At 39.2% G+C, this 25,822-nt stretch overlaps 2 protein-coding genes across 2 annotated transcripts; both read right to left on the reverse strand.

Moving 5' to 3' along the window:
- Nucleotides 1-14,102: 14,102 nt before the first annotated feature.
- On the reverse strand, nt 14,103-15,914 carry LOC121974596 (ninja-family protein AFP3-like). Its single transcript, XM_042525735.1, has 2 exons — nt 14,837-15,914; nt 14,103-14,556 (listed from the first exon to the last, which is right to left on the reverse strand). The coding sequence occupies exons 1-2, from the start codon at nt 15,498-15,500 to the stop codon at nt 14,156-14,158; spliced, it is 1,065 nt and encodes a 354-aa protein (XP_042381669.1). The 5' UTR covers nt 15,501-15,914; the 3' UTR covers nt 14,103-14,155.
- A 1,929-nt stretch (nt 15,915-17,843) lies between these two features.
- On the reverse strand, nt 17,844-21,279 carry LOC121974597 (protein LONGIFOLIA 2-like). Its single transcript, XM_042525736.1, has 5 exons — nt 21,029-21,279; nt 20,853-20,920; nt 19,094-20,767; nt 18,799-18,952; nt 17,844-18,675 (listed from the first exon to the last, which is right to left on the reverse strand). Exons 1-5 carry the CDS (start codon nt 21,180-21,182, stop codon nt 17,999-18,001), a joined length of 2,727 nt encoding a protein of 908 aa, XP_042381670.1. The 5' UTR covers nt 21,183-21,279; the 3' UTR covers nt 17,844-17,998.
- Nucleotides 21,280-25,822: the final 4,543 nt, after the last annotated feature.

Below are 25,822 nucleotides of genomic sequence, written 5' to 3' on the forward strand. Positions count from 1 at the left end.
TTGTTGCTTCACAACTTCTTGCGGTGTAACAAAATCATGATCCACAATATCTTGTGGTACTTGTTCAGTTTCCATCAAAGCGTCAGTGCTAGTTTGTGTATCTTGAATTTCTTCAAGATCAATTTTACTCCCAATAATATTTCTAGAATAAATTCCCTTTCTAGAAAGACACCATTTCTGGTAACAAACACTTTACCTTATGTGGGATTATAGAAGTAATATCCCTTTGTTTCCTTAGGATATCCTACAAAGTAGTATTTGTCTAATTTGGATCTTAGTTTATCTGAGACGTGACGTCAAATATAATCCTTGCATCCCTAAATATTCATGAAAGACATTTTGGGACTCTTCCCAATCCATATCGTATATGGTGTTTTTATGACGACCTTAGATGGAATGCGATTAAGTATGAAAATGGGTATCTCTAAAGCATGTCCTCAAAAGGAAGTACAAAGTTTTGTTTGACTCAGCATCGATCATATCATATCTAATAAAGTACGATTTCTCCTTTCTGATACACCATTCCATTATGGTGTTCCGGATGGAGTGAGTTGAGATATGATTCCACACTCAACGAGATGGTCATGAAATTCTTGGCTAAGGTATTTTCACCTCGATCTGATCAAAGCATCTTAATACACTTACCAAGTTGGTTTTGTACTTCATTCTTGAATTCTTTGAACTTTTCAAAGAATTCCGACTTGTGTCTCATTAGATACACATACTACTGAAATCATCAATAAAAGTAATAAAGTAATGACAGCCTCCTCTAGCTACTATTCTGAAAGAGTCGCATACATCAGTATGTTTGAGTCCGAACAAGTCATTAGCTTTTTCGCTGTGTCCACTAAATAGAGTCTTTGTCATCTTGCCTTGAAGACAAGATTCACATACCTCATATGATTAAAAATCAAATGAATCCAAAAGTTCATCCTTATGGAGTTGGGATATGTGACTCTCATTTATATGACCTAAGCGACAAGCGACAATGTCAGAGATATGTTTGATTCAAATCATTAGACTTGAGCCGTTTGGTATTTATGCTATAAATTGGGTTGCTAAAATTTAGAACATTAAGTTCATTCATAAGATGTGCACTACAATAGAACATTTTATTAAAATAAGCATAACAACATTTGTCCTTTATTACAAATGAGAATCCTCTCTTGTCTAAACAAGAAACAAAGATAATGTTCTTAGTTAAGGCGGACACATAATAGCACTCTTCTAGTTCTAAAATAAGTCTAGTGGGAAAAGATAAGAAATATGTTCCTACAATGATAGCAACAACTCTTGCACCATTGCCTATTCGTAAGTCCACTTTGCCCTTTGCCAATGATCTACTACTATTTCTTAACTCCTACATATTAGTACAAATATGAAATACACACCTGATATCTAATACCCATGAATAAAAAATAAATAGATTGACCTCTATAACATATATACCTGAGATAGAAGTCTTACTTCTCTTCTTTTTCAGTTCCTCATGGTACAACTTGCAGTTTCTCTTCAGTGTCTGGTCTTACCATAGTGGAAGCAAGTTCATTCCTTAGCAACCTCACCTTTTGGTTTCAATGCATGAGTCTGCCTTTGACTTGGGACTTACCCTTACCTTTGGGCTTCCATCTGTCTTTGCCCTTTTGTACCAACAAAATTGTGCTAGGCTTTGCCTTCTTAAGGTTGAGTTTAGTAATTCTTAACATGCTTAACATCTCAAGCAATAACTTGTTAATTTCATTCATATTATAGTTTATGACAAATTAACTATAACTCTCAGGAAGCGACTGCAGAATAAGGTCAGTGGTCAATTATTGTCCCAGCGGAAATCCCAATCTTTGTAGGTTCTTCGCATACTCGATCATTCTAAGCATATAAGACTCTACAGGACTTCCTTCTTGCATTTTGCATTGAAACAAAGCTTTAGAGATCTCCAATCTTTCATGCCTTGCTTGTCTTTGATATAATTGTATAAGACATTCAGCCATATCATAAACATCTATGTTCTCATTGTTGGTTGCTACTCGGAAAGCCTAGAGGTTCCACTGTACAAAAATTTTGTACAAAGGTCTGAACCTTTTCCTAGCTACCATGTGTTCTTTTAAATTAAATTTTGGATCGCCTGCGGAACTTAACACGTTTGATCCAAAACTTAATCTATTTGTTCTTTTAGGTTTTGACTTGGATCTCCTGCGGAACTTAACACGTTCGACCCAAATCACCTTAAGTTATTAATTCCATTAAATATTAATTTCCATAATCGGTTCCCAGTACTGACGTGGCGAGGCACATGGTCTTCTTGGATATGGGAGCAACCACCACCGACTAGACAAAACCTTTTATAGAAATCTAATATTTAATTTCCTAAAATAACTTTAGGTTAACCGAAGAGAACAATCAAATCACAAGGAAAAGAAAAAATAAAATAACACAACATCGAAAAACATATTCGAAATTCTAGAACGTAAGCCTCTTGTATTTGGTATTATTTCCATAAATAACTAGCATGATGCGGAAAGAAAAATTACTAGTTATACCTTGTAGAAAAACCTCTTGATCTTCTATCGTATTCCTCTTCTAACCTCGGACGTTGTGTGGGCAACGATCTTTCGAGATGAGAAATCACCAACCACCTTCTTCTCCTCCTAGCTAGTAGGTTCGGCCACAAAGAAAGAAGCTTCACCAAGGAAGAAAATCAAAACACTAACCAAGCTCCAAGAGATGCTAGCTTCCTCTCCTTCTTCTTCTTCTTCTCCAAGTAGTATCCGGCCACCACAAGAGTTCCAAGCCTTTGAGAGAGGTTCGGCCACCACAAGAGGAAGAGAGGGAGATGATGATGATGGCCGGCCACACCAAGGAACAAAAGAGGGAGAGAAAATAATAGAGGTTGTGTCTCATGAAGGCACCCCTACCCCTTCTTTTATATTCCTTGGCCTAGGCAAATTAGGAAATTTAATTACAATAAAATTTCCTTAATTTCCTTGACATGATTTAATTGAGAAAAATAAAATAAAATTTCCCCAATTGAAATCTTATGGCCGGCCACATCAATGAAATCAAATTGGACAAGTTTCAATCAACAATTAAAACTTCCTAATTTGTTTCCGGAAATTTTAAAATTAAAATTTCTCTTCAAAAATCTCTTCATGGTTGATAAAAGGAAATTTCTATAATTTTAATTTTACAACATGTGAATAATTTTTAGAGAGAAAATAAAATATCTCACCAATCTACAAATAAGGAAAGAGATATAATCTCTTTCTTTAATCTTTTGTAGATCTTTTACAAGAGAGATATTTTAATTTTAATTCTCTTTAATAAATTATTTCTTCCACATAATAAAAATTAAAATTAAAATCCCTTTTTAATTTAATTTGGCCGGCCCCCACTAGCTTGGGTTCAAGCTAGGGTCGGCCACCCAATTTTATACCTAGGTCGGCCCTAGCTTGGTTCCCAAGCTAGCTTGGTCGGCCCCCTATTTGTGGGTATAGAAGGTGGGTATAGGTGCGTATAGAACTCTATAAATAAGATGCTACGATAGGGACCGAGAGGAGGAATTATTTTTGGTCTCCCGATAAAATTAAGCATCCCGTGTTCGCCCCGAACACACAACTTAATTTTATCAATAATAATTCATTCCACTAGAGAACTATTATTGAACTACCGCACCAATCCCAAATTATATTTTTGGGCTCCTTCTTATTATGAGCGTGTTAGTCTCCCTGTGTTTAAGATATCGAATGTCCACTAATTAAGTGAGTTACTGACAACTCATTTAATTAATATCTAAGTTCAAGAGTAGTACCACTCAACCTTATCGTCATGTCTGACTAAGTCCACCTGCAGGGTTTAACATGGCAATTCTTATGAGCTCCTCTTGGGGACATTATCAACCTAGTATCTCTAGGACACAGTTTCATTCTATAATCAACAACACACACTATAAGTGATATCATTTCCCAACTTATCGGGCTTATTGATTCATCGAACTAAATCTCACCCATTGATAAATTAAATAAATAAATATCAAATATATATGCTTGTTATTATATTAGGATTAAAAGCACACACTTCCATAATAACTGAGGTTTTGTTCCTTTATAAAGTCAATATAAAAGAAACGACCTCAAATGGTCCTACTCAATACACTCTAAGTGTACTAGTGTAATTATACAGTCAAGATAAACTGATACCTAATTACACTACGACCTTCTAATGATTTGTTCCTTTCCATTTTGGTCGTGAGCTACTGTTTATAATTTATAAGGTACTGATAACATTATCTTCTGCATGTGACACCACATGCTATGTTATCTACAATATAAATTAATTAAACAACTACAAACAAATGTAGATAATTTGACCAAATATGATTCTTTATTCAAAACAAATGTTTACAAAAGCTTAGGCTTTCAGTATACATTCCAACACTCATGTTGCTTCTGAATCTCAAAGTTCATAAGACATAATACATCTAATGCATCATCTTGATGCTTCTTATAAGCATTCTTATCAGCTCTAGTGATAATAGTGGAGGGTGTTTTAGGAATGGACTGCTCTAGGATGTACAGTTTTCTTTCTTTCTTGAGTACTATTCTTAAGTTTCTGCATCAATCCAGGAAGTTAACTCCATTGAGCTTGTCATTATCAAGGATATATCGCAGAGAGAGAGTATTCGACGTATTTGATGACATGATAATCTACAAAAATAAGTATCATATTTAAATCATTTAATTAGACCTTTAATTAAATGATTCTCCCACTGAATTATAAAGTTTTGGTAGGAGCAAGTCATGGATGTGGTTTTACCCACACTACTAGCTCCAAATCCAAACGCGATGATATTCATGTGGGGCAAGATCCATATTATACATCATCTTGAGTTAGCTTTGGCTAATTGTCCAAGACTTAGTATAACATAGGTGTTGGAACCCCAAGGTATTTTGATGTGATCAATAAGTTAAGTTAGGTCCTGCGTTTATTTAACCCTTGTGTCTAAGTGTGCAGGAGCTTAGGAACACAAGAAGTCGAGCGGAAGACGTGGCTAGCGAGAAGGACGACACGGGGAGAGAGACGACGGGCTCGGTGCGTCCGAGGGACGAGGTGACCGCGGAAGAGTACACCGGTGGACGAGAAGAACGTGCGCGGCGTTCGAGGGATGAGAAATCGGGAAGGAAGGCTACTCGAGGAGAAGGCTGGAACTTGGGTTCGGGTGAGCCCTATTCCGGATGGCCGAGATCACCCAAGCTAGCGGAGCCGGAGCGAACAAGACCCGAACCGAGACGAGCTGAACCGGAGTCGAAAAAGTCAACATTGTTGACTTTGGGCTCCGGGGCGCCCGGAGCAGTCTGGGGCGCCCGGAACCCTCCGGGGCGCCCTGAGCAGTGAAATTGACCAGATCGAGTTTTGACTCGATCTGAACATTGGGGGATAAGTTTTATCCCCCCCTAGGGCGCCCGGAACACTTCCAGGCACCCCGACCAAGGCTATAAATATAGCCTTGGTCTAGAAGCTTTTAAATGAACTCACTGATTGTAAATCCAGTGCTTGCACGCTCTCTTTTAGTCTAAGCTTCTGTTTTCTGCGCTACATTGCTATACGAGGCTTCTCCGCCTGAAGGAGATTTTTATTGAACTTAATCTTCCTTGGATTAACAACCACATCGGTTGTAACCAAGTAAATACTTTTGCCTCACTTTTTCTTTATGCTTTTAATTTACTGCTTAGTTGATTTATGCAAGTGTTAGCTTAAAGAGTTCGAGGAGGGTTGTTTTTCTTTTTGTGTTAGCAGGATATCCAACAACCCCTCCTAGCCGGCCCAACGGTCCTACAATAGGTAGGTAACGTTTACTGATTACATCATATGTAACTCTTGTATCATTGGAAGAACAAGACTATTTGTTCATTTACCCATCTTATGAAATCCACATTATAACTCATCTTGAGTTAGCTTTGGCTAATCACCCAAGACTAGTATAATTTGAATTTTATCGTATTGAATATGTCTCTAAGTTCTCAATTAAATTGAGGTGACCTAGTTAAGTTACACCCAAAGTTTAATAGTCAGATATCACAATTGTCCTGTCAGATTCTACCATGATAAATTGAGTCATTTTGCTTTGGCAAACATGTCTACAATTGATCAAGGTAAAAGTGAGTACCAAATTTTGGTAGACATATTTAAAAGAGACCTAATTATGATTAAACTACACATGCATCATATACAGTCATAGCATATCATGGCATACATCAACATATATACTAAATAAATGTGATATGGTTATGGCCCCATCAACTACGATCTTCTCAAGCCAATGAGAAGAGCGGAAGGTCAACCTAGGTCAAAGCAACTTCTCCAAGTGCTTCCTTAGTCATTGTGTGTTTTTTTCCTTCTCCCTTTTCATCATTGTCTAGTAGACTAGTTATTTTCTAATTTGTACATTGTAAAATCTAAAAAAACCTCGAGTTACATTCGAGGATAGTCTAAATTTACAACAAAAATAAAAAAGGAGAGGCACGACACGCAGATCATATTATGAATTATAACATACACATCCAATTATATCGAGGTTAAGGGCAATAACCATGCACCATGTCATATAACATTCATAATATCTTTTTGACATAAAATCTATTATGATTTCAACAAAATCTTATGAGTTGCAACGCCACGGTGGTTCCCTTAGCTGGTTAGCGGGCGGGGGTTAAGGAGGAAGTGCTCCTTGCGAGATTTTTAGGGGGCAGCGCCCCCCGAAATAAAATTATTTTGCATACTCATTGTATGAGTTGCTACCATGGCCAAGACCCTGTTGCCCACAAAATTTTTAGGCCAAAATCTTGTTGTTCACAACAGTTTTGGCTGAGACCTTGGCCGAAATCATACTCATAATCATGCAAATCATAGTAAGCATTTCATGCAATTTCTATATCACATATAAAAATCTAACTACAACTTAGTGTATGCCTTCGCAAGTGGCTCTGATACCACTGTAGAGAACTAGAGTACTAAACACATAGAAAGCGTTAAACACACAGAAAGCGCAGCGGAAAATAGCTAGTTCCTTTCCAGAAGATCCATGCGAAGGAAAACCACATAATAAGTTTCATGAAGGAGTTATACCTTTGGTGCGTAAACACGAACTCCCAACAGCTAGGATCTTAGCACGATCACGTGTCCATGCCTCTTTTGATATCCACATGAACAAGCCTTCCATCCGTCTCTCGAACTCACGAAGTGGAGAAGAAAATCAACCAAAGGTTGTGCTAGCAACCTCTTTGGAAGTTTTGGCCAAGAGTGAAAGTAAGAAGAAGAAGAGCAAGAACACACTATCTTATCATGAAAATGAATCAAAATCCCTTTTGTACTCATTCATGAAATTGCCTTAATGTCAATTGCCTTAATTGACATTAATAGTTATCTTCATCCAATGCATTCAATGCATGAGCAATTCAAAATTAACCACTGTTCATCCAATGCATGATCAATTCTAAATTAAATACTCCTCTTCCTTCATGAATTCAAATTCATCAAATCACTCAATGAGTCTAACTCATTAATTATCAATCCAAATTGATTCAATAAATCTAATTTGAATTGGACTCAATCCAATAGTTAGATTCAATTGAGTCTAATTCAAAGAGTCCAATTTGAAATAGACTTAATCCAATGATCCATCATATGAACCTATCTCCAAATCAATTTATTCTTTGTGTATGACCCAATAGGTTTTCATAATGTTGGCAATGTCTCTAAAACTATTTTAGATACATAAATAATGAGTGATATCTAATAAGACATCATTGCTACCCAAGTGATGAGAATGTCGAGATCCGACCTAACCTTTCCCTGTTTATTTTCTTGTATGACTCAATCCTTCTATCGTTGATATCTAGATTAATCAATGAGGCATAGACCGTGTCATCCTCTTATCAATCTTTGTGTTTCTTGATCTCTAAGTAGACACACTCAATTAAATAAGTTCAATATCACATATTCACTCATTTGAGCATGATCATACATTCTTGTGTCCTACTAATCAAGGGGGTCACTACTCAAGGGGGCCAAAGATATCACTTTCGTCATATGGAAGGGATATATCTCATCTACATCACTCACATCTCTCCGCATAACTTATTGCATACTCAACGATCAAATTTATGGTCCACCTTGTTAAAGGTGACGTTTGTTGATATCAAAGTATACATACAACTCCTTATGTAGGGAATTATAGTGACTTCAGGTCTAAGGAATATTTATACTAATAGTTACTATGAGAATATTTATAACACTCATATAATGATCCATGAAATATTTTCATGGCGGGTCATTCAATACATATTCTCTAATGTATACCCATAAATCAATCTAATATCTCATATCTATGACTTGTGATATTAAGTCATCCGTTGACCTACATACTAGTCTCAATGCATTAATATTGTCCTTGTATATTAATACTTAACTAGGAATAGTTAAGAATAGTATTCTATATATATATCTACAATATCCCACTATTAATTCAACCAATTGATATGTTGTACACTAAAATCTTCTACTCTAGGACATCATTATATTTATTCATTCGACACTGAACTGAAGTAATATAATAACCAACTTTATCTTTTATTAATAAGTGAAATATGATACAAAAGTGTCTTTGTTAATCATCTCATAACTGGTACTAGGGCTAATTCTAACACTTAAGAATTCGAATTCAATTCATTTGTCTGAGCAACCACATCCTCAATGCTACAGTAGTGATGTTGCCGCCTCACCTATAATATATGAAATGGTCTAATAGGACGTGCAACCAAAGGATATTAGATTTTTGGATCATCCATCACGAGCGCTTCCCGATTTATCCTGATGGTCGATGGAAAAATTCTGTGAGATCGAACCAATCACTAAAAACCTAGCTAGGTTTATCAATATACGAAACAACGCTCCAAAAATCAATCTACTCTCCCGAGAAATATGGCTAGATCCGCTAAGCAATTTATCCAAATTCTCCCGAGCAATATGACTAGATCTGCTGAGTAACATGTCCAAGTTCTATCGAGCAATATGACTATCTTCCACTGAGCATGAGTATAACTTCCATTGAGCATTAGGGGCTCCAAAATTTCTAGTTAATAATACATGGTAATTGATAAAAGAAAAAGCAGGTGCTGATTGTCAGATTTGGTCTTTTGGTGACTCCTCTAATGGACAGATTCCCTTCGAAAGGCTATATATCTCAAAAGTGGAAAGAGATGCATCATAGTTACATTGGTCTTACAAAGGAGGGCATCTCTTTTTCACTAAGCTATTATACTCTTCTTCTCTGCTTCGTTTTCTTTCTCTTTTATGTAATTGACTTGAGCTACAAGGATCGTGCCGATAAGTCGGCCCAAGCTTTAATTGATGTGTCATCCCAGGACACTAAATCTCGCGTGTAAAAGGACGAACTAAGCTTTCCAAGAGGAAAATGAGCCGAGAACGTTGAGAGGACGGGCTACGGAGACACTCGACGGTCACCTGCCACTGTGCGAAGATGAGCAAAAGACTTGAAATTGAGATACGAAGATCGATCAACGCCTAGAGAGCTGAGGAAGAGGGGGGATAGAAGCAGCGAAACCGCATCGCCCCATGGCGATGGAACTCGCAGATCGCTTCTCCACATTGTAGAGAAGGAGAAGCGATCAATCGATCGATGGCGTCATGGTAGTCATGCTTCGGTGTGAGGAGAGCCGAGGGCGTCTGTGGCATCGGACTCCAACAAGTTTCTAGCCTTCGTCGTCCTTTCTCCTCCATCGCTGCCCAAATTTCCATCTGCCACTGGAGTTACCTTCCCTCCAAAAGGCTCGATCTCAATCACTGCCCTTTAGAAGGATCCAACGGAGGCTTACTGATGTGGATGTTCGTGATACGGACGGATGACGGGTAGTCGAACTACGAGGTCAAATGCGAGCATTTTCACTGGCACTGAGCAACTTGTCTTGCAAGTGTATGACAAAATCGCACTGAGAAGATAGATTGGAACAGATAATTTAAGGAAACCCTCAAGTGTGCAGTATTTGAGGATGATCTAGGAGGCATTACTGCTGTTGGCTGGTGCTCATCCTACGTAAGTTTCTTTACATCATGCTTAAAGTTAGATCTATCTTACAGCACTAATAAATACTACCATCAGTCATGGATCTAAATAACTATTCTTCATGCAAGTTGCTTATACCTATATTGAACTTGCACTTAGCAAATTAAGTCAGATTCATCTTCCAGCACTTGGAAATACTGCTATCATCATAAATCTAAATAGCTATTCTTTATCTAAGTTGATTATTCCTATGTTGCATTGGTATTTAACAAATTGATTGCGACATTGTGTTAATCAAGCATTCCTTATCAATAAATAACTTCAGTGCTAGAAGATGCCATCATAACTCTGCACGTGTGGTAAGGCTGACATACTAACCTTTTCTTCTTCTTTTTTTTAATGCTATTGTGCTTTAAGAAATTCATTTTTGTTCAATTGTAACTCTGGCTTAGTATGACTGGAACTCCCTATGATGGTTTTGCATTGAAAAATTATGTTATCATATCAAACATTGATTATCTGTGACATCTCTAGTGCCAAAGATTTCTATGGATTGTGATCTTGTCTTAAAATAGAAAGGTGGAAAGTTAGTCATATGGTAGCTTTGTTTATCGACTGTAGATCTCACTTCGTTCTATAAAACAAGTAATGTCAATGTCGAGGCAGGAAAGAGGTTCCAACGTTAATCCTCCGATGCTCAAGTCAATCACCGGAACTGTATAAGAAGCGGATCAATAGTAGAATTAGCACCAAACAGTAATAACACGTACCTCCGTCGATGATAGACCCCTTTTATATAGAGCCCTGGTGGGCGACGTACACGCCTCTGGAGATATGGACACACTCTCCAATATGTCATATAAAAGGATCTGTCAAGAAAGTACCTCTGACATCATACCTTAACAGGATATGCATATCCCTGACAAGACAGTAGGAGCTTCCACTGTACGATCCGCTTGTCGACCATACCTCGTATCAACGACACTATCTCCCAAAATGATGTCGAGAGATATTACATTAATCCTGTTGCTTGGTCGAGCAGAGTAACCACTCGGTCGGGAGCCCTCCGCTTTGTCGATCTCAATTGCTCTTCCGTGTGGTGGCTGTGTAGTAACATGTCTTTTCCCGTTCAGACAAGCTATCCAGTCTCCCTCGATGCCCTACTACATGCTTCGTACTAAGCATCGACTGTCTTACGTATCATCCTGAGCTGAATAGGAGGTATGCTCGGATATGTCTCCCATCGGTCGGGTCCTGACTGACCCGATCAACCATTACAATTGCCCTTCGTTCGTCCTTTTGATACCTGGATGTTGACCACCTTAACTTTGACCTCTACCTTAGTAGTTGACCCTATGCCAAGTGGGCTTCCCTATATCGCCGCATCATTATATCTATCTCCCAAGTAATACTTCTTGTATGCTACAGTGACCATTAAATTCTTGCATGCTACAGTATGGCTCGGTACTGATGCTGCTACGGTATACGAAACAGTACTTCAAAAATCACTCTACTCTCCCAAGCAATATGGCTAGATCCGTTCAACAATATGTCTAAGTTCTCTCAAACAATATGATTAGATCCGTCGAGCAATATGTCCAAATTCTCTAGAGCAATATGGCTATCTTCCATTGAGCATTGAGTATCACTTCCACTTAGCATCATGGGCTCCAAAGTTTTTAGTTAATGATACGTGGCGATCAATGAATAAAGAAGCAAGTGACGGTTGTTGGATTTAGTCCCCTAATCACTCCTCAAATTGATAGCCAATGGGTTACATGGAGATTCTCTTCCACAAGGCTATATAATGAGTGGAAGGAGATAAGTCATAGGTACATTGGTCTTCTTTTTCTCGCAAGCAAGCGAAGACATCTCTTCTCCACCAAACTCCTATCCTTTTCTTCTTTACTCCATTATCTTTCCCGTTATCAGTGATTGACTTAAGTATTGGAAGGATCGTACCGACAAATCGGCCCAAACTCTAATTGGTGTTACATCTCAAGATACTAGATCTCATGAGTCAAAAGGACAAGCCAAGCTTTCTCGAGAGGAGGAGCCCGAACGAACGAAACAATAGGACATCATATATGTTCCCGCGTTTATAACACTATTTTAAATAAATTTAACTCTCATTCACTGTAATAATGTATTTTTTTAATTATAGTAAATCAACTAATATTTCAATGTACTATAAAACATAGGATTAAATTGATGATATCTTTATTAAACCGTTATTTGGATAATGTTTCAACCGACTGAAAAGCAAACTCAACCTTTTGTTAGATTTGTCAAGGCATAAAAGAGATTTATTCGGCATTGAAAACCGTCATTAACCGTCATTATGAGAATAAATCTTTTCATATTAATTTGTCAGTTGATTAATAAATCAACTTTAATGTTCTATTATCCCTTCTTAACAAAGGGAACCAGAAAAAATTGAAAAATAATTATTATTATTTAATTTCATCGGTTTATAATAGAAGTATTTATATAAATTATATAAACTATTTATAGAAAAAACTGTGACAAATATAATATACAATTATTGTAATTATAAAAGGAATTTGAATTATAGAATGACAAATACGGTAATTATAAACAGTAAATCTTGTTGCTCAAAATTAGGGATGTAAATTAATCAAGTCGTTCGTGAACTATTTGAAGTTCAATTCGATAAAAGCTCGTTTAATTAAGCTCGTTAAGATAAACAAATCAAGCTCAAGTTTCACAATATTCGGCTCGTTAGCTCGTAAATATGTTCGTTAAACTCATGAATCAATTTTTAAATAAAAATAATAATAGTTTTGATATTAAATTTATAAATTTTACACTCTACTTATGAAAAACATAGACAAATATATTAAATTTATTAATTAGAATAAAATTATAAATTTTAACCATAATACTATAATTTTTTTAAAATATATAATTTAATTTTTAATAAATATTTAAATTTATAATTTATATTTATTAAGCTCGTTTAGGCTCGATAAAAGCTTGTGAGCCATGAATATATTCGTTAAATAAAGCTCAAGCTCGGCTCGATTATAAACGAGTCAAACTCAAACATCCTAGAGTTCGGCTCGACTCGATTACACCCCTACCCAGAATCTGACCAGCTAGAAATTTCTATCTTCCAATTATAATGCAAGCATGTACATACATATAATTAATATATAAATATGATATTATTAAAATATCCTTGTACATGTATGCATGTATGGTACCCAATTATAAATATGATATTAAATCATATGTTCTTTTCTTTTGTAAGATATACATACAAGCATATATGTTATCATACAATTTTCTCTTTTCTCTACCCTTTTCATATTTCTCATTTCTTACTCTTAAATATCAATTTATATATCTTCATATTAAAATTATTTCATTTAATGATTTTTTTATATTATCTTATTTAATTCTACACCTTTCACATTTCTCACTCTTAAATATCAATTTAAATATCTTCATATTAAAATTATTTCGTTTAATGATTTTTTTATATATATTATCTTATTTAAGTCTTCTCCAAATTAAATTAGATGTCTTATTTTTGAAAATAAAAATTATTATTAAATAAATTTGAATATTAGATTGTTTATTACTTAGCTTTATATTCAACCTTAATATTTGTGTGAAAACAATTAATTATTTTTTAGAATGTTATGAAATAAAGCAAAAATTTGTATTTGTATTAAAAAAAAAAGTGACTCAATCTATACCATATGACTTTTAAAATACCATATTAGAATAATACCTTTAAATAACAAAAAAAATTCTTTTATCAACATTTAAATAAAATACAATTTACATTTCCCATGGAGTTGCAAAAAACCAAAAAATAAAAGACGTGCCTGCTCGTTGCTTCTGCGATTAGGCGTACCTTCGAGGAAATCGAGTTGCTCGATGTCTACGTTAAACAGAAAGATTAGGCGTATCATTGACGGAATCCAGCAGATCGAGTTTTGTATCAAATCTAAAAGATTTTGAGATTGACTTTCCTATGATTGGAAGAAGTCGGGAGTAAATCAAAACATCTCCTTTTAGTACCAGTTCGGAGAGGAAATTAAATCGATGTCACAATGCGAAGGGGGAGGAGTTGACGACAATGTGCCGGAGAGGGTTGGTGACGTCGAGGCCGCCGGCGTGTTTGACGAACTCTGCCGGGGTGAGGAAGCTGCCATGGCACACGCACACTATTCTCACTTCTTCCCCCTTTCGGTACTTATACAAGAACCCTTCCACTCGCCTCCCGTTAGGACCCTCCCCTTGCGTCGACACGAACGGCATCTTCTCCATCATCTTCCTCTCCATCTCCTTCGCGCCGTTTGCTCTTGGGCCGGCTGCCTTCGGCCGTGCTCTATCCTCACTTCGCGGGCTGAGCTGAGTTTTCCCGGCGCATGAAGCTGGAGGATTTGTTGCTGTGTCATTGTTCTTGTTGGAATTGCCTGCGGAGTGGAGCATTGAGGAGCGCGACCCTGGCAGAGAGCAAGCGGTATTTAGGGAGAAGAAAATTGAAGAGCATGCTTGGGATTTGGGAAGAAACAATTCCGTTTTGGAATCATAAACAAGATGGATCTTTGTGAACGACATAGAATTCGCAAACAATTTCGCATCTGCTTCGATTCAATTTCTGAGCCATTAGCATCGGCAATTTAAGGAGTCGATCGAAATAGCAGCGTAATTAATGCGTATCTGTTCAGGAATCGATTGAAATAGAAGCGTAATTAATCAAAGATGTTGATGTCGATCAAATACCTTGAGAAGCTGCGGTTTCTAAGTCGGCCGTGCAGCTGATGCAGCTCCCCTGAGATCCGATAGACCCCTGCGAGATCGGAGGAAAAGCCACGGGGACGTCTGCCGGCCGAGTGGCAGCCATTTTAAGAGGCTGTGCCACCGCCCAAGTTGGTCGGCCATGCCGCGTAACGCCATTTCTCGTGCAGAGGTAGCTTCCGCCTTTCGATCCAAGGTGGACATTGTTAGCTACCGTCTGCTCGGAAGCCGATGCAGTTAAGCCTTTCCCTCCGCTGACATCCTCGTCCGGATTATCGCCGGGCTTCCCCGACCTGACGGAGTTCTTCCTCTCTAATCTCTTCCTCTTCGCCTCCAACCTCTTCAAACTCTGTATCTGCTTCCGCTTCCTCAGCTCCTCCTCCGTCTCCGTTGGCAGAGAGCTCGTCCTCGTCAAGGCGGTGGCGGAGACAGCCGGGAACTCCGGCTCCCTCGGCAGCGTCAAAAAGGACACGACGGAGGAAGAACGGACCAGCTTTTTTCCCTTGGGGTCGGCGCCGAAGCACCCACCCAAGGAGAGACCGAGGCTGAGTTCGATCTCGCCGGTGTCCCCTTCCGTTACCTCTGTTGGCTCGCCCACGAAACTATTACCAACGAATCTACGCAAAAAGTCTCTCGGGGACTTCTCCATTGCCTATCTTCCTCTCGCCCACCGCCAACAGGAGATCCAAACCGAAACCGAAGAAGCCGGAAAAATGAAATCCAATGGAACTACGAAAATACCATCAAGAAGTCATCTTATCCAAGCATGCTCGGACTTTAAACCACCAGATCTAACATCTCTCTCTGGACTCAAGATCGATGAAAGGATCTTATTGGGAAACCGACGAGGAACAAAGCGAAGAACTGAAGATGAGATACCGGCGGCGAAGAAAACAGAGAGTAAAGATCTTTCCTCTTCGGATGAAGCAAATAAGTCCCTTCAGAAGCTGAAGGTGGTTGAGAGAGGAATGAAACAGGCCGCCGACGCCATTAGAGAAAAAAACAGATGACGAGGACGAGGGAGGACGAAGGCGAGCGAAAGAGGCAAAGAAGAAGCAGAGAAGGAGAGGCCGTAGGTGGGCACCGGCTGTATGCCTTTTTGGGGATCCCGAAACTCCCTCCACGTCTCCTGGATTCATCACGGCGCGACACGCGTCCAAAACGGACAACCCATTACTTCCACGTGACGGTGGCCTGGAGCGAGATGCGTTGTCGCGAAACAATCGGCGCGACGACTCTTCGACGACCCCGCCGGTGGGTCCTCGCGTCGGAGTTATGACACGTGTCGAGCTGCGAAAGGACGAGCCACGCTCGTCATCCTGTTGTCCCTCTGCCCTCGTGAATGGTGATGATTGTTTCCTCCCACCAGATTTTTTATGCGCCCGCCCTCCCTCCCGCCGCTTCATATCCGCATAAGCCACAATTAATCGACTGGTACGTGCAGAAACTTTTTCTTAACAGCTCTGAAATCGCATTAGCATCAAATCACGGTGCGGGCGGAGTTGCGGGCCCCACAATATTCCTCCAATCGCGTAACTAAACACGTATAATCTTCCATCTCAGTCCGTCCGTCCGTCAAAGCAACGATCAACGGCTATTGCCGAACGTTGACCTACGGTCAAAAAAGGCGAGACGATGACTCAGGAATTTAGCTCGTCCTGGCAGGCGACCACGTGCCCCGAGCCCGCCTTCAGAACGCAGTGGGGGGAAGAAGTCGCCTCCCTCAACTTGCGCGACATCGTTAAAGCGAAGGGACGCGTGGGTGGGGCGCCTTCCTCCGCCACGTAGGCGACGGCGACCTAATGACAGCTAGCACATGAGGGCAAGTTGCGCCGTCGTGGGACGCGTGTCGATTATCCGCAGGTGGGATAGTGACGTCGTCATCGCGCGACAAGGCAGGGAGATCTCCGCTGGATTCGGCCGGCTGTGACACGTCACCTGCGATGGCGTCACCGGGCCCCGCCGCTTGTCGGAACTCCTTTTCCCAACGGTACCCGCTCGAGTAGAAAACGTGGACACTTCGATCGCCGTTCGATGCATCTTCCGTGGCCATTATCGGCCGTCCAATAGTTCGATCCGTTATCGATGAAGAATCCGTCCCATAAGGGCCCATAAAGGTCCGAGTGTCATCAATCAAGAATCATGCGTATTTCCCAAGATGGTGAGAGCTTCACTTATCATCGAAGGCACACAGGTATTCTCTAAAATGGTCATCAATCATCCTTGTACGCTTCTACTTGGTCCTTAAAATTTATGGGAAATACCATATAGAAACAATTTTATGTATTTTTAGAGATTTAACAACGAAATATTTACATATGACTAATTTAAAATTTCAATTTAAGATGAAGGATTTTTTTTGCTTTTGGGTGGTGGAAGGGAATTCATGGAGACGAAGATAAAGACATTGAGGAGGAAAAAAAAAAGGATCATTTAGGAGGTGAATCAATGTTCGATTCTCCAAGTGGCACCACTTGTTTGAAAACTAATGCGACCATTTAAAGGGATGCAGAGGTTTACATTCTGCTATTGTTGGTTTTTATATATATTTATTACTCGAGATGATTATTATAAGACCATGTGGTGTTGTTTCTTCTGGTGAAACTTTTGAAAGCTGATGCTTGCAAGTATTTTAATAGGAAAGCCAACCAATTTGGCACCAACTGTTTTGATTTTCCTAAGAAAAGAACGTTTCTCTCGAAAGTTATCTTTTTGATAAAATAAAATAATTCCAACAAATATTTTAGTAGGAAACTTCTCAAAGTGTTTGTTAAAAGTTTTATTAGAAACTAAGGTTCTTAGATGCTCAGTATTGAATGCTATTGTCTAGTATTAATTGTTCTTCTGGAGTGGAAGCCACTCTGGATCTTAGCTCATACTAATTGTACAAATAGATATTGTCGAATCTTTGGTATAATCAACCTCAATTAGATAGATGCCCATGATTTGGTTAGAAAAGCTGATTGAATTGTTGGACCTTGTAGTCTGTTCATTTGAGAACTGGAACATCATTTCAGTTTAAGGCACACCATTGTTTTCTTACAAGTCAAATTAATAAATTTTATTGAAAAAAAAAGGGAAACTAATAGAATTGAAGAAGACAGTAATCCCATTAGTAAAGCTTAATACATGTATAATGCTGACAGACTAGCTGCATATATTAGTTCGCTGGGTTTGTAAACCAGCTTCACCTACAATTTCATTGATCAAATCTTGAAGTATCAACCTTTCGATCTGCATTCCCACCCTTATTTTCTCCATGCCAGAGTCTTCCCACCCTTCAGATCGACCAAGAATGTCCTCGTTTGATATGAGTTCCACACCGTCCTCGAAGGTGGTAGACCTCGAGTTCCCAGCTTCTTCAAGTTCTTTGATCTCGGAGCATATTTCTCCCAGCAATTGCTGCCCACTTAGCGTTCTCCTTCCCCGCAGTAAAAACTCACTAGGATTCCTGCAGGCGAGCCCTCCCCTCTTGTGAGCTAGAATCTCACGCACCACGTCAAAAACAAGCTTCCTGTGAATCCTTTCTGCATCCGGATTCTGGTGCCCATGCTGTTTCTCCACAACACGAAATATATCAGGATTTATATGTTTCTGAGATGGAATCGCGATTTCCCTTTTTAAAAACCCTGCTGCAAGAAGTATGTCTGAAATGTACTTGTTATCTGGGTTTTGCAAGTTACACTTTGTGTTAATGAAGTCACACGCTTGCTGTTCCTCGTGCTCATTTGAGCTAAGCACTTTGAGTTGTGCAAGTTTCTCAGTATCTCCGAGTTTATTCTCACTTGGGTAGGTGAGAAGGCTTGATGCGCACGGTCCATTATCTGTTGAAGAAGTATCTTGGTTAGAAGATATCGTTGTTGATTTTCCTAATTCATAAGCTAATTAGCCCCAATCAACAATCTGACAAAGATGCATTTGTTCAATATAGGCGAATAATTGCTCACCTTGGACTGTGTAAGAGCTTTTCCTCAGAGGGGAAGGTAGAAACTCATCCTGGCAGAATGAAGCATCAAGGACCGACACAGGACTGGGTTGTTTAGGGGCTATACTTGCAAGCTCCCTTTCTGATGCATCTTGATGCATGCATACTACGGATTGCTGAAGCAGAAGAATGTCAAACCAATAAGTTACTTGGATAATTTAAAATATTACTTATAAATGCAAGAGTTTGGAAACAAACAAGCAAACAAACAAAAATCATTTATGTACTTGCAATTGCAAATTCAGTTATCTACATACCTTCTTATTTAAGCATAGGGGCAGGATGTTCTTCTGCAGAAGAGTCAAATGTAGTGCTGACACGCTGCTTCTGTTCAAATCTAGTGAAGTTTCATCAGCCCGGCAACTAGCAATCCTTCTCTCAGATATAATTTCATCAACCTGGTCTCTGTTCTTTCGTTCTTGTGATTGCTTCGGCCTAAGTCTGCCTCTTGGAGAAACTGATTCAACTGGTTTCCTACTGGTCGGTGAACATGGCTTCTTCTCTGCTTCAATTTTCCTTTGTGGAGACCTGGGGCTCCGAGCGCTTGAAGTTCTAGGTGATGCCCCAAGATTTTCTCCCTGAAGCTGCGTTGAATTGGATTGACATCTGGGTGAATTATTACTTGTGGTAGGCTTCCTACTGAATTGGTTGTCTGTAACTCTAGGACTCAGTTCTCTGTCAGCTGTGATGCTTGCATAACCTTTTCTTCGTGTACTGGTGTGGAGTTTAGGAAGAGTTGATAGGCCTTCCAGTCGCATTACTGAGTCACTTGAAGCATCTGCCCTGTTGATAGCCTTTGCAGGCTTCATAATTACAATTGGAGGCTCGAAAGATTTAGGTGTATCACCTGCTTTAGTTGGCTGTTTTCTGACCTTTAGTGACCTTACGTTCTGATTGTTTCCTTTGGGAATTGTGTTCTTCGCCAGCCTCTGGGCACGAATAGCATCCACCATATGCCTGAATGCCTTGAGATCCTTACTTGTTGGCATTTGCTCATGCAAGACCCAAGGAGCTGCTTCATTTAGGACCCTTGCGGATTGTTTCAGCAATGAATGATGATGGTCTTCTGGTGGCTTCGACACGATCGACTCTCTGCTTCGATTGGATTGAGGAACAAGATCATTTTTTTCTTTCATTGTTCTTCTCATGACTGCTACTTGAGCTGGTGAGTTCAATTCAGGCATGTCTTCTATGCCCATCAGCTTCGCGACGACACCAGGATGTCTCTTTTGGCTGCTACTAAGATTCTGAAGCAGATTGGCAGCTCTATTGATGCGTGGACTTTTGTTTGCTTTGTCCAAGTCCTCGAAAGTTAAACTTGTTTTGGAAACAATGCTCGAAGTGCTCCTTTGAGAAGCTTGCCTGCTGTCGAGTGACAGTCTTGGAAGCTCTCTCATTTTCTCAGTAGACTTAGAGAGCCCCCTCTCGTCCTGCAACACTTGAGTGATCGAGGCATCTGTTGCTTCACGATCAGCAGAGCTCCAAGGCGCCTTCTTGAATTCGATCAATAGTCTAATTGCTTCATCGAGATTGGTTGGCTTATTGGTCGCCGTGTGCCAAGAAGGCCTGGGGGAGTCTTGGTGCTTGTAAGCCTGGTTTTTCACCTTGTCAGTGGTGGAAGTTCTGACAGTGAAGACCTCAGCCTCTCGAAGAGTATCGAGGAGGTCAGAAGATCGCCGGCAAGACTTAGCGGACGGACCGCTAATTCTGGAGTCAAATTTGCAGTCGACTTCTGAACTCCTGAAACTGGATGAGTTTCTCAGAGTCCTCTCAGAAAAGAATGTTTTATCAAAGGAACACATATCTCTGTGAGATAACTTGTCGAATTCCAGAGAAGAGAAGGAAGAGCTGGATGCAGAGGAGCAAGAAGCTCTTGAAGATTCCATCGAAGCTTTCTCATTTTCGTACCAATACTTGGTCAGGTTTTTCTCCTGCGTCGTAATACTGACTGAATTCAGGATCTTCTATTTAGCGTACTTAAATACTACTTGTAGTATACTGAAACAGTGAGAATACCTGAAGAATCTCTGACATGTATGGGATTGACTCTGACTCATGCCTGCTGCTGTCCCGAAGAGCATGATCTACAAGACATGAAAACCATCAAGATCTCCATGAATGGTCTTCAAATTTTCTTTATGATTTTTTTTTTTTAAACTAGAACGAACAGAGAGCAGCTGGATTGGTGGTACCTGGAGGATACTTCTTATGCTTGTGGCGATTGGGGCGCTGCCTCGCGAAGAAGATGTGGCGGTCAAACATCTGAAAAATCCCGGCAACGCAGCCAATTTGCTTCTCTAAATCTGGGTTTTCACTGGCGAAACTCTTGAGCAACTTAGCAGGCATTTTGACCTCCCTCTTTCTTTCCTTCTTCCTCGCTTAAACTCCTGCTGAGAAAAACCAGAGAACGTTCTCGGTTTTCTGTATTTGCTCAACGAACTCCTCGCAGTCATATAAGCTCGGGAAATGTCCGGTACCCATCTTTGGATGGGAGTGGCTCAATGCATTAAAAACCTACCCCTAGCTATGGGACAACCTAGTCCAGGTCATTGAACCATCAATCTTTTGGAGGAATTCCAACTACTGCACAACTAAGGGTGCAGTACATTGAATGTAATCAGAAAACTACTTCTTCATTGTGGTCGTCGATCATCCTCTCTCCTTCAAGTTTCACTGCTACGAGGATGTTGATAAGTTCTGACTGGGAGGAGGAAGAGCTGCGTTGGACTGATCGAAATTAGTACATGAGAGTGGGTCAGAGAGGCTCCTTCCCCTCCTAACAACGTCATGTGGGTTGATGGCATGTGAAGTTTATCAAAAAGCACTCGAGATTGTTTTGACGTGAAAATGGCACTCTTATTACTATGTCGCAATTACAAGTATAAATCTGAATAGTCTCAATAATTGAGAAAACAGAGCTGTATTTATTGTGTAAGGGCCAGCTGAAAGATGAGCTCCTGGAGAAGTTCAGGGAATGCTACGGTTTGCTGATCATTCTGACAACAAATTCATGCTATTGTCTGCACAGGAACAATAGCATGCAAACAAGTATAATAGTTAGGATCTCTTTAATTTATCGCCTTGTATGTACAAGGAAGGTATTCATAAGTTCCATGAGTACGGTACAAATAGTCTCCCTGTGGAGGTGAAGTGAAGGATGGCCCTACTCCAGCAAGGCTGGATAAGAATAAGGGAAGCAAGGGCACATGCATAAAGTTCAATTGCCACATGGAGCTGCATGCTGCTGCACGCCTCATTAGGCCGGCATAGATTAGTGTTGATATATTCAACATGAATCGAAAATCTTATTGTTAAGATCCAGAGGAAGGTGGGATTAGTTAGAGAAGGGTGGAGGAGAAACTGTCACATGGGCTGTCCTTATCGATCTCTGTGCGTGAGATATTGAGGCTGAAGTCGATGAAACATGAGGGCCGTCCAGTATCCAAACACCGGTTATAATTAGCATAGTTCAGAGTTAGTACATGGCAAAAACTCACAGCTAGATGAGGAAGAAAGATGCACTTCTGGCCATGGAAGATGATGATGATAAGTCAATGCTCACATGCGTTACGAATTTACGATGCCGGCCCTCGATCGAGAGAATGGGCCAAGTGACGCCACTCGACCATTTCCGCACCTCTCGGGACTTCTACCTTCCTGCAGGTGGCTGCCGACTGCGTTGTCCTCGCCGAGTCACCGTGGTGTGGGCACGGGCCACGTTGGGGTTTCCTCTTCCTCTCCTTGTCTTAATCGAGTATATCTCATTCATGAAGAGAGGTCAGAGCAAAGGATTTAGACAGCTAAATCATGCTCGATCGACGTCCCATATTGTGGATTAAGAGACGACAGCCGCTTTAAATTCTCCTGTTCCTTGTGTTGATTAGAGAGGTGGATGCATGAATATAATCATGAAGGACCACTGCGCTAGCTAGTCGATATAATTGGTTAGATGTTTACGGCGATTCATGTAGTGTTTGGCTCAGTCTGGCAATGTGGGATGACCACCATTTGAGAAGGGAAATAGTTACTGAGCTCATCCAAGGTTTTCTTCTCAATCATTGCTGTATCTATAAGCTCGACATGAGAGTGCTCGCGGACCACTTGTGTCTGCCTTCCGAAATTTGAAAGAGGTGGTGGAAAGCCAAACTTGCAGGTTTTACACGAGTCCGGAACGTAACCCTTGAAATAATTATTGATCTATCGTTTTAGCGATAAATGTGCATGGGTCAATTTTTCCTCGAATTAATTTGGATCGTGAAGGAGCATGATGTGATCTTCCTTTGGCGCTTGCTCGTTGGTGAGGAAACAGTAGCTGCAGGCTGTTTTCAGCCCTTCTTGCTCGGATAATGACTGATCAGGAACCAAATTAACTGATTTCCTACTTGTGGATCCGAATTCAATGGCGAGTGTTTGTTACCAAATTAACTAATTTTCATAGTGAAGACGATGGTATACTGAGAGGGTCGCTTCGCTCGCGGTTGACTGTGAGGAGACTAAGACCTTCTTGATGTGGACAAGCATGTGCTCAAGTTAGAACCGTAATGAAATGAAGAAGAAGGCGAACAGTAGTCTAGAGACGTATGCGCACATGTGAGAGTGTAAATTTTTACACATCTAACCAACGGAGAGGACCCATTTATATACTAATCCTTATAATCTCCGTAATAGTGAGGCGTCAGAGAATGTCTAATGTCAGAATATATATGTCGGGTGATGGAGTACATATAGCAGTCCTCCTCTAGGCATAGAAAGGTTCGATTGCATGTATATGTCAGAATAAAGGAATATTTTCTGATGAGTATCTATTATTCTCTAACATGTTGTTACGATTTCACTACAACAAAAACATTAAAAGACAACGGTTAAAATCCGTTGTCATAGACCCTTCAAACCCGTTGTAACTGACAGTGTTGTTAAATGTGCGGTAAAAGACAACGGTTTAAAACCGTTGTCTTTGACCACATTAGACAACAGTCATGCAACGGATTTAAAGTGTTGTCTTTTAATACCAAAGACAATAGTTCTGCAACAGTATATAACCGTTGTAATTACCAGTTTTGCAAAAATTTAATCGCAGATATACTTTTAACAACATATACACTGTTGTCTTTCTTCAAAATTTAGTTTAAAACCATTGTCTTAGAATACTTTTCACAACGGTTAAAAAATCGTTATCTTTGTACATTCAGTTGCATGTCTATATATATGTACTTTTCACAACGGTTAAAACCATGGCTATTGCACACAAATTGGTACAACATTTATACATTCACAAAAATAGTTTTCAACATATATACATTCGATCAGTTGTCTTTAATTTATATATACATCTTGTCTCAACCAAAAACCGGTACATGTGTACATTCACTTAAGTTTATAAACAATTCTATACAATTACTACAAGCTATCCAAACATGACCACAAGTAGTATCCAATCATGACAACCACAAAAGATGAAACCACAAAATTAAGTTTATAAGATCACAACCATGTAAATTAAATTGTCCTTTTTCTGAATAAATCAAGTCAGGATCGGATGTGCAACAATCTTCACGTACTGGTTCTTTTTCTGCATACCCAGCTTGCAAACCCAGCAATTTCTCCCTGTTATGAAAATAAAATATAGTTAAAGCCATAGAAAAAGAGTAGAAACATGCATGTATAAACTGATAATCATTGCAAACGTTAACTGATAATTAAAACGGATAATCTAATAAACCACTACAAACTAAAGTGATAATTGAAACAAACAAACCCCAAAAGTAGAAAACTTATCAACAGGTATAAACAATTATAAACTTCTTGCAGCTTTGCATCTTTTGCACAGTGGAAACCAAATTGTGAAGTACATAAATCTTGACCTTCTGAAATGTTGAAGTAAAAGAATGGTCAAATAAGCACGAGAAACGTTGCCGCTTCACATTTTCATGAGTAGTCAAGCAAGTGAGCATGAAAAAAGTTGATGAATATTATATAAACTTGACATTATATCTTGAACCATGTATTATGTGAAAGCAGCTAGAATAGCTAACAGCAGCAACAGAAAGATGAAATCATAGAGGATCGAAGTCATGTACCTTATGTCTCAACATTACAGCAGCAATACTCTAGTAAGATCTCAAAGCTTGAGGATGTACAGTTTGCATAAAAACCACAAAAAATCTCAAAGCAGTATACGAAACTAGTTTCAACATTATTTCTATAAAAAAGTCAGAACAAACTAATCCATTAAACCATCTAAACTGTTAATCACTTTATGCAATCTAGAATATGATTTTCTAAACTGATAATCACTACCACCTAAACTGAAACTCTTTACTGAAACTCTTCATTGAGACAAGACTTGAAATGAGGGTGCAATTATACAAGTAGAATTTCTTCCTTAAGAAATCAACTTGACTATATCTGCAGTTGGAGAAGGGAAGAGATGAAATCAGATTTGAAGATTGGTAATGGTACATAGCTTCACCAATGCAATAAGTGGCATATCTTGAGTTAGATCTCATCATCATGTTAATTCCAGACAGAATGGATCTTATTCCTCCATCAAACTCGATGCAAATCTATATCTTTGATAATATTAACAATGAACATCAATAAGGAGAATCAAACAGTTCGGGTTGGATCAAGCTAAGCTTAGACACACTATTCAGAGAACAGAAGCTTGACATAAATTGAACAAACTGTGATTTATATTGTGATTTGAAGATTGTTTGGGATTTCATGGACTCTAAAAATATTGTGATTTTTTTTCGGTTTGAAAAGAAGAACTATATAAAGAGAGAGAGAGAAGAAATACTGAAATAAGAATGAGTTTGCCTTGTAAGCATTATAACTTTACATACCTAGTCATAAATACTGAAATGTGTATTAGTCATTATATAACTTTACATACCTAGTCATAAATATAGTCTTGTATGCATTCTGCCCACTCGGAACGCACTTCATCAATTTCTTTTCTAGAGTACTGCGTTTTGATGAACTGT

Source organism: Zingiber officinale, chromosome 4B (assembly GCF_018446385.1).
Source record: "Zingiber officinale cultivar Zhangliang chromosome 4B, Zo_v1.1, whole genome shotgun sequence".
NCBI lineage: Eukaryota > Viridiplantae > Streptophyta > Magnoliopsida > Zingiberales > Zingiberaceae > Zingiber > Zingiber officinale.